At 43.8% G+C, this 10,428-nt stretch overlaps 1 protein-coding gene across 1 annotated transcript in view; it reads right to left on the bottom strand.

Annotated features, from left to right (window-relative positions):
* AKIRIN2 (akirin 2) overlaps positions 1 to 10,428 on the bottom strand; it is a 16,931-nt gene that overhangs the window by 5,361 nt on the left and 1,142 nt on the right. Inside the window, exon 2 of the mRNA XM_021391750.1 lies at positions 114 to 257. Within this exon, the coding sequence (XP_021247425.1) occupies positions 114 to 257 (144 nt within the window). The remainder of the gene's footprint in view (positions 1 to 113; positions 258 to 10,428) is intronic.

Raw genomic sequence — 10,428 nt, 5'->3', positions numbered from 1 at the left:
AAAAAGAAATTGTAACTGATGAGAAAGTGCAATAATACAGGAGGCAGCAAGGGAAAATTATCTCCTCAGAATCTGAGAACAAATACCAAAATGACACAGAATGTTCTGGCTACCTGGCAAAGCTGGTCCAGTAAGAAGAAACGCATGTGGCTGTGCATCAGTAGAACAACAAGGATCTGTCTGCTGGAAGCTATTTTCTAAGTGTCTCCTCTTCTGCATGCGTTTGTACTCCTGTTTTATGTTGTACAGAATTTGTTCTAGAAGAAAAACAGTAAAAGAATTAAACCTCAAATAATTACATTTCAGCATTTCACTTTATTTCCACTCAAACACCAAATGTAGATGACTAAGAGATGCTAGGAACCAAAACGGTGACATTTTACCTAGGACACAAAGCAAATTACGAAGCTAACTGAAAAGAAAGTAAGTCCAGAGCATTTTCATGAGCAAAATATGTTATTTGAGGTCAAGCACCACTGCTGGAGTACTGATAACAAAAATAAACAGCGCCATTTGAAATGTAGGAACCAACAACTGGATGATATACACAGATCAAGCTATAGGACTCCCACTGGTATTTACCATCTTCCTTTCATGCATTTCATTTGCAATCACCTTTCTCCTCCACACACCAAGAAGTTCATCACTCATACAGAAAACTCCAGAATCAAATGCCTCCAAGACTGACAGAGAGGCAGCAAAGCAGAGAAGGAAACAATTCACAGCAAATATCCATAAAGCAACTTCTACTTAAACCCTCCAAGAAGTGGAAACTGACAGACAAAAAAAAAATGCATTCCACAACACCTCACAGCCTCAGATCTATCCAAATAAGCCCGTGGATGGATCCATAGCTCCTTTTACAAGAGTATGGCAATAGGCAGGTCAGCATTTGACCTGCACTGGGTAATACAGCAGGCGCTTCTAATAATCTCATCTCTGTTGAGATGAGAAATTCCAAGGAAAAAAGCAAACCCTGCAACAAAATTATCAACCCTGTGTGCTTCCTTTCTGAAATGCCACGTGACAAGAAGCTCTCAGGAACATCAGAGCCCCCAAATGAACATCCCCTGGCTAAGCTAAATACTGAAGAAAAAATGCCTTCCTACCTACTCTTCCAGGAGACCTTAAAACGAAGAGAACTCCAAAGACTCCCTTTGTACAACAATTCTTACTTTTAAATGCTCAAACCTATTTATAAAACAAACAAAAATGCATTTCCCTAAACAGTCTGCTTCCCCCAGACTAAGCTTCTAGACTTATGGCAGAGATGGCCTTTCAAAGCTCACATACATACACATCGTTGTGATCGTGTCAGGGTTGCAAAGGGCTCTAACTCAGTTCCTTCCTGTTTCTGTTCAATGCAACACCGTGAAATCTTCTCCACCAATTTTCAGTGTTTGTGAACCAAATGTTCTTGAGGTCCGCATTTGAACATTTCCTAGTAAGCACCCATATGAAGTAAGTTAACTTCAGCAAAAAGCTTTTTCAGTAAGTGGCCGAAGCCTGTGCCAGATCAAGCAGAAGTAAACATCTGTCAATTTCTAGTTCAGAGGTTCAGCGGTGCTGGCTGCTCTTTAACTGCACAAGTCAATCTAGGGGCTTCCCATTCGCGGGCAAGGAAATCACTTCCAGCCAACAGAACTATCAGCGTCTTCTCCAAGGAGCTTGTTTGGATGCTGCTCCTGGACGAAGAGTGCTCTGCGATTTATACCTTTTCAATCCTACAGCCACAGCGCTCGTAGTTCTCAGTCCCTTACAGTAACTTGGTACAAAGCAGCAACTGCAGAAAACATAATAAGTACAGTAGGGAAATGAAGGAAATTGAGGAAGGCGGGAGAGCCGTATTCAAGGATGGCTGGAGGATTCTTACTGTTGTAGGACAAACTATAAACTATACTTCACTGAGGTACAGAAATACATAAATCAGGTTAAACAAAGACTCAGGCTTCCAAAATTAAGTAGAATTCCAGGCAGAACTTGTCACGTTCATGCGGCATCAGGCATTGGGAGGTGGTGTTGCAGCATTTTAACTCAACAGCATTATGGTGGCAAACCAATCCTCTTCCTCAGAACCAAGCGCTGCTCTAGCTCAAGGGACACCGCTCACCTCTGAGTGGGAACAGAGTTAACTGATAAAATCACATCTATCCCAAAGCACATCTATACCCCAAGAAACCTGACTGCGAGGACACACACTGTACTGACGTTAACTGGTGAATCTAACACACTACATGCATCCTTTGCTGCTACAGCATGTCTTGGACATGTTCTGCTTTACAAATTCTGTACGAACTGCAAAAAATATCAGCCAAACTGGGGGTATAACAACTTTGGTAAGTCTTCTCTATAGCGTTCTTTAATATTACCTATATGTAGAACTGTTTTCAAGCCAGAAAGGTTAACCTCCAAAAATGTAAAAAAAATCTCAACAGACTCTGATCTATGGCTGAAACCAACAGCCATCAGCTAGGTTTCTTCCAGCCCTAATGACCTCTGCAAGTTACACAGAGAATACTCAGAGAAAATGCATAAATACCAACCAGAACAGAAGGAGCACAAGCGAGATAAAAGGGGAAAAAATAACCATGTACTGACTCTGAGAACAAACAGTACAACTGGAACAGAAAGTAAAGTTCTGTGCACCAGGGAATACACAAATCTATCCAAAATTATATGAATAGTGGACATAAAAATCTCAATATTATAGTAACTTCATCTGCTTCTAACTTGCTATCTTCTAGTATTGCTCTGACAATCACAGATCTTAAGAAAAAAGCTACAGACAGATCTACCGCAGCATGACCTCCCAATAAAAGCTCCTTTGACAGCTTGCACAGCAACTCGACCTTCAAGGAAAGCTCTGCAACTAAACAAATACAGGAGGGCGCAGGGAACTACTTAGAAACGACAGCAGTACACTGTCTACATTGCAAACAGCCACCAGCTAAGAAAAAAAAAAGAAAAGAGCCTGGAATCTGAAGTCCTGCCAGAAGACTCGGGCGTGCAGTTAGCCTGTGCTGGCTACCAGAATTCCTATGTTTGGACTAATTCTGGAGGTTGGAAGCAGCGCTGGTCAGCACGCAGAACCGGCCCACACGTGGCTGCTCAGCACCGCGCTGCCAGCAGCACACAAGCTGACTGTGACCATGATAATGATTCACTTCATAATGCCCTCCATTTGTGAAATGAAGATTAATAAGCGAAACCCGCTCGTTTAACGCAGCACCAAACTGTCCAATGGCTTTGCACGTGAATAACCAGACGAGGAATACCTGAAATTAAGCAGGCAGCACCTAAGACTGAGTAGGTCTATTTTAGCTGACATACAGCGACATCAAATCTACCACTTTAAGCAAAACTAATTCCCTTTACGATTGATTTAAAATGCAAGTCTGAATGATAATTTAAAGTCACTGAACCAACAGAGGATTAACACTGATCTGGATCTAATTTGAGCTACACCTCTTTGTAAAAACGTTTCACTTAACTATTAAGGGATGCACTTCCTGCATTATTTTCAGGAAAGCATAAAACAGCTGGAGTGCATCCAAATTCACTGGAGCAATACAAGCGATGCGCATTTATTCACATTCCTTATTTTTACTAATGCTTCTGCTTTCAGAAAGCCTTCTTGCCTTTTCAAGTTGTTTCTTAATTTCCTTCACTTTCAGTTAGCTCTAGCTATTCTCTCTGCAGTTGACGACTGAATTAAAACGGGCGTTCATCTGGTGTCAAACACGGGACACGTTTCTTTTGTGTTCCTTAAATAAGAAGGCCCAAAGTGCCTTTTTCAACAATGAGTTATTTCATTTAATGAATTACTTTATACATTAAAATCTAGAATCTGGAGGTGTACTCATTAAAGAAAACCCAAATTAAGTAAGCCTCTCTAAGACCACAAAGCTGAAGTGAGAACCCGAATCACATACATCAGAATTCGTTAGCTATTTGACATAGGACTCACTGCCATCTTTACTGGTGCCAAAGTTCAAGCCAGACACCGTGTACTTCAGGCAGCACTTTTATGTATGATGGTTAAGAGGTGCGTGTTCCATACAATCAAACACCTCTCTCTGCAGCCTATCCTCTGTTCCATTTCAACTTCACCTTCCCAGTGGCTGTAGATGCCTCTGGAAGCACGCTGCTGGCCAGCAGGAAACACCGGGCAGAGGTGCTGAACGTGAGAACTGGGCCTGCTCCATCCGGGGCAGTAGCAAGAAAAACCCACACTGTCACCAGGCCACAATGCATTAGTACTTCTCAGGTGACATTTCCAACTCAGAATGACTATGGGTGCTGGGCACAGACTACATGCCACGCGTCCCCGTCTCCATCCTCACTTAAAAGGGCCAGGTTCCAGGCCAGCATAAAGAATAAAAAACGTGGCTGTTGTCAGCGCGAGGGGGAGTCAGCTGATACACCCGAACACAATGACATACCAAGATGGTTTTCCATCTAGAACGCTGTATATTAAGATCCTAACGTTAAATATGTTTGTTCATTTAACATTGCGTTCAGTCAAGGACAGCATTCACCCAGTCCTCCTTCTGAATCTGAGATGATGAAGGAAGCAGAATTACACGCTTACGCTGCTTTCACACACAATGAAGAGAGTGAAACCTGAAGGGGCAAATCAGAATTCAGGCTTGGCATCTGAAATGTGATATGTCACGCTAATGCCTCACAAAGCCAAATATTTACTTCCAATGAGTGATGCCTACCTCCTTTACTTCATGATAAAAGACAAGAAATTACTCTTTTTCAATGTTCTGTCATCTAATTACTTCTTCCTGACCTGTAATTGCCTAGAAATTACATACAAGGGCAACAGTCGTTCCATCTGAAAAGGTAACAAGGAAAGCAATTATTTTCTCCATCTTAATAACCTCTTATCAACCATGAAGATGTCGACTGTTTCCCCTGAAGGATTTGTCTTTTTGGCTTGGATTTTCAAACCAGCAATTTCGCATCTCAGTTCCTGACTTCTCCCATTTAGCTGAAGGAAACTTTGGCAAAACAAGTAGGAAGGTGACTCAATAGGCTGAAATCAGAGTAGTGCTTTTCCTGGTCTGAAATGGAAGCTAAAGCTCAGGTTTCAGTTTGCAATGTCACCGTTCAACATATGCATTCAAACCTCAGCCACGCCTGAGATTTCTTCTAAGTGAATCAATGGAGTGCTCTCCCGATGCCAGCAGCATGCATCTGAAAGGCTCGCAGCTCCTACTGAGGCCAAACTGTTCCACTGTCCTAGTTCAGGTTTTTCACCCTTACTCTACATTTGGTTGATGTTACCACAGTTCAAATTAGGATCTCTCCAGCAAATTACAGACACGCAAAGTCAATGTTAGGATGCTAGTGTCTCCTACGGACAGGACAGCACTGCAGCAGAGCAATGGATTAACAATATTCCCTGTTTTTTTTTTTTAATCTACACAAACAAGGACTCTGCAGACACAAGCCAGACATTAAAACGGTCCACATATTCCTCTTCTTGCTTTGGTCACAGACATCAATCACTCCGGTTAAGTTTCTTAATTAGGCACGCTGCGTTAAGACTCCAGTAACAGAATGTATACTTTTGGAAACCACGTTCATCTCCGAGGAGCAGGCTCTAAGACAGAAAGCAGGAAGGGTACGGCGCTGACACTTGGCAGCAGTGTCTGCAGCTCCAGAAGCAGCTCGTCACGGATCCTGCAGCCCAGAACTGGCTACCTCAGGAGATCCAATTACTTGACGCCTCAGCCTGATGAAGGTTCTGCCTCTCCCCGACATGCCCGATGCTCACACATGCATTAGCTCATTCTGCAAATGTGTTATTTCAGGAAATCCCAGCGCTCCCGATCAAGGGGTTGAGTAATGAAAAATAAATCAAGCAATGCAAAATGTATTAGATACAGCAATTAGATCTTTCTCTTCACACACAAAAAAAATGTCACAGTGCATCTATCAGATTTGCCACTGAAACAAAAAACTTGCTTCGACATTTTATGGCATCTAAGACCAAAGGCATTTAACATTTATGGTCACCACAGGAACCTACACAGAAATTTCTCATATAGATTAAATTATTGCATCCAGATGCCACCATTATGTGCTTTTCCTATTTCTTTTTTGAAATATTTTTTTTAAGGGGTGGGAATGTTTTGTTTTTAAAATCCTAATGATTTCTGCAATACTGGAGTGCAATAAGAAACCTGGCATCTCGCCAAAGTAATTTAGCAATCAGTACACATGCCAATAAAAAGCTAACCAAACAGAAATTAGGCAGAAAGGGATGCGGCGCTACGGACGCATTCCAAAGCCACTGCGTTTGCTCACTCGGAATGCAGAGCTGGCCTTGGCCGCAGCCCGGGCAGAGCTTGTGGAGAGAAGCGGCTCTCCCTTTGCTCCAGAGGACGACCGAAAGGTCACAGGAGGACAGCCCACGGGGAAGGCTCGCAGCTCTTCCTACTCAGAAAGTAGGCCTCAGAAAGGCCAAAGTCATTTTCTTGCATAGCTTTCAACATTTTGGGGAATTAGACCCAATTTTTCAGATTACTCTGTGAAAGAAAAGGGCACGGATGAAAGAAATTTAACTGTTTTCTATTTGTTCATCTCTTAGAAGACAGCATCTCACAACCAACTCTGTTTGCCATCTTTGAATACAGATATTTGCCATCCGACTGCCACCGAAGCAGCAAATACCAGTTGTGCGTACCCATTACTCAAGAGCACATCAATTCAATAGTTCCCATACGATTTCTGACATTATCCCTGCTTGGATCCCAACCAGTGACCCGAGGTGAAGCTGTTCTCCATAACCCCACCCACTCCGATTTCTGGTTTGCGACACCAGTGCGTTACTGGGGAAATGTTTGAGTACGTGAATGCTTCCGATGGAGAGGAGAACTGCACAGAGTTTGCTTATGGATTTTTAAGAGATTTCACAAACTATTTTTAAAAAAAACATTCTTTTGGATTCTGTGAAGTTCTAGCTGCAACTTACCCTCCGATTCTGAAATAGCGGCGTGGAAGAAAGCTACCCATCCGGGTTTCTTTTCTCAGTTACTATGTCAGAGCCAAGGACCCTGCCAACACCGCCCCCCCTCGCCCCCTGCCAGCTGGTTTTTTGGACTGCACCTCCCGCTGGGACCTCAGCCTCAAGCACTCAGACGTGTGGGCTTTCCAGCACTGACCTGCCCTTTAATTCAACAAACAACTCGAGTGCAATATAGTCAACATTTTCTTGACCAAAATGTGACCTTTCATCAAGGTAAAACTGCGAGTAATGGTTCTCCAGCAGAGAATGCAAAATTCATCTGGCAGAGAACACAAAAAATACACCCACTTCCTCCTTCCAGACTCAAAAATGTATGTAACAGCTTAAAAACAAGACAAGCGCTCTGAGGACCGCTGAGGAAAGGGAACACACACAACGCATGACCCAGCCATGCAGCTCCCCAGCCCCCCTCACGCAATCCACCCGCCAGGCCATACTTCTGCCACAGAACAGCGTGCGCCTGGTGATCTGCAGATGTTTCTAACTACCTTGCCATCTCTGCCATTCCAGTCATCATCAGCTGTAGGGCTCTATCCCAACAAAGCTATTCTGAACACACAGAACAGAACAGCCTCACTGCGAGCTAGAACTGACAGCCAGGTAGCACTCTTCGGTACGGTCCTAGCAGTAGGAAACTTCTCAGAGCCAGAGCCATCTTACGTCAGGCAGCTGTGTTCTACGTGAGCGTGCTTTTAAGCAGATAATTCCAGATGCAAACAATGGTATCCAGAATAACCAAACACACTCACAGAGTATGCTCAAGTAATTGTAAGGTCAATTCCACAGAAAATATAGACGGTGAAGCCACAATTACAGTTTGGCTGCCAAATTCATTGAGAAACTGGAAGTGACCTAACAGCTGTTCAAATAACCACAGAATATTAAAGCACTCTTGTGAGATATAAGTTTCATCTTGAATAAGCCTTGCCTCTCAAACAGACGCGCCGTTTATTTGTCTATGACCACTCTGTAGAGACAGCTGTTTTCTCATCTGACTGCCACACTGTGTTCTTCGCTCTCTGCACCTCCCTCCAGCAGTTCAGATTCCGCATCCAGATAATTTGCTTTTGAAATGATTAACCATGTGCTAAGTTCTGGCGCTGATACATTCTCTACCAGGTGAAGTAAAACAGCACCAGGCAGGAAAAAAACCTTTTGCGTGAAGTTAAAATGAAGTATCGGCATTAGGTTTCATATCAATGTAATTTCATTACATCAAATTCAGACAAATACTTCTTAAGCGTTGGAAATCTGAACATTACAGGAACACCCTGCAAAAACCCTAACGGGAGTGAACTCCGGCTATTGTTATGAATTTCTCAATACAAAAAAAAAAAAAAGAACCAGTGACTCAGCTGGGAACACTCGTAAAACCCAACTGGAATTCTCCTCAGAGAGAGGGCAAGATTTATCTGACCCAAATGTACACACTGGCATCAGAAACTGTCACCTCAATTAATTTTATGGACAATGGAAAGCCATGAATACTTTTCAAGTACCCTTTGCCTCATCCCCAGTCAGAGCCATAGAATAACCCATCTATTTCCTCCACATGACTATCAAGAATACCACAAATAAGGTGAGATGTGCATTTACAAAATTAGATGGGGCAAATCCCACAGAATATTTCAAACGGCCCCTTTAAAAGCTATATTTTGTCCACTGAGTACATTTCATTTCATTTCAGCATGCCATGATACCCCTAAATTCAATTGAAAGGAAGAAGGAAGCAAGCTCCTTCACACTGACATTTGCACTCTCGCTGTGTAATTTCTTTTGCTTGGAACAGAAAACAGAGGGAGCTTTTACACAACGGCCATGTAAATGTGCACAACTTGCACACACTGAGCCTGGCTCAGGAGCACTCAGTGTGCTCACAGACATTTTGAATCACTTTTCGTTTTATTGTACCATGGCTCACACAACACATCCTCATCGGTTCAGAACCACCTTTCTACACGGATCACAGCCTGCACCTCTGATTTTATCAAGAGATGAGGCCTGAATCTGCTCAACTTCAGTGACATCTCCGTTCTTAAGGGCCACAGTCACTAACAGTACAACAGGAATTTACGTATTATATCAAATACTGCCATAGGTATCATCTCTGCAAAAAATTTTATTGATTCGTCTCCTTCCAGCAATACACATGCACTGGCCAGATGATATTTCTCTTAAATATTCATATTCTCAGCTTTCCGCATCCCAGAGAAACAAACCAAAATAAATCATTGCAATGAAGCCACACATCTTCTAGAAAGAATCAAATGAATTCTGGTTTTGAAGACCTATCACAGGGTGTATATAAAGCCTCACTGTACTGGGGAGTGCACAGCGCTCATCGCAGACCGCTGACTCATTCGAGATCTTTTCCTAGAGGTTCAAAAAAATAGCAAGGCACCGATGCCAAGTGCGAGTACTTTGTATGCCCTCCATACACTTCCCTCCCCCAGAGCTTTTCCTTTTCCTTTTGTTTTTTTTTTTATCCGAATAAAATCTGTAAAAAATAAAGGTGTTCTATTGTATAGTGTACAGTTTCCTGAAGTAGGAATATTAAAACAAGGAATTCCCCCTAAGTGGATGGCAACCTGAAAGCACACTGGTCATCTGTATGGTCAACACCAGCAGTTTTCCTGGGGCAAATTTCTGCACAGAAGGCAGCAGTGCAAGGAGCTGAGCTGTGACAATTACCGAGGGCTCCTTTCCGCACACAAAGGACACAGATCTATACCGCACTGCTACCACCATTACTGGCTGCAAGCACAAAGTGAGCGCATTACTGGAAACTGCCCACTGGAGTAACCATAGGAAAGGACAATCAGTCACAGAATCCTTAGTTTTGGAAGGGACCTCGGAGGACCATCTAGTCCAACTCCCCATCAATCCCGCATGCCCAGCCAACATTGGTTCCTTTCTTCTCTTCGTGCCCATCGGTACCACGAGCTCAACGGACTTCTCACTGGCACCGTCACGCAGGCAGACCCGCGGCGTTCAGGGCCAACGGCTGAACCACCTCTCCTCGCACGTTAACAACGACGGGCTGCCTTCTCGCCCAACGTCTCCGAGGCGAGACGGCTCGCTCTCATTTTATCTGCCCTAGAGGCAGCTCACACTCGCACACAACCGCTTTCATCGCTCGCTTTCCGCCTGAAACTTGAAGGATGCCGCAGAACGGGTCACATTCGGGGCGGCGACGCGCATTAAAGGCCTGCACACGGGATCGCCCCTTTGTTTTATCCGCTCGGGCCGTTCCCGGCGGCGTTTTGCGGGTGATTGATGACGGGCCGCGCTCCCCGCCCCCCTCCCCTCCGCCAGCGGGGCTCTCGCCTGTGCGTTTGTCGGTCGGAGTCGCTCTTTTCCTTGGATTGTTTTGCTCTTTTCCCGCA

Source organism: Numida meleagris, chromosome 3 (genome assembly GCF_002078875.1).
Source record: "Numida meleagris isolate 19003 breed g44 Domestic line chromosome 3, NumMel1.0, whole genome shotgun sequence".
Lineage (NCBI taxonomy): Eukaryota > Metazoa > Chordata > Aves > Galliformes > Numididae > Numida > Numida meleagris.
This window is presented reverse-complemented; position numbering and strand designations above follow the sequence as displayed.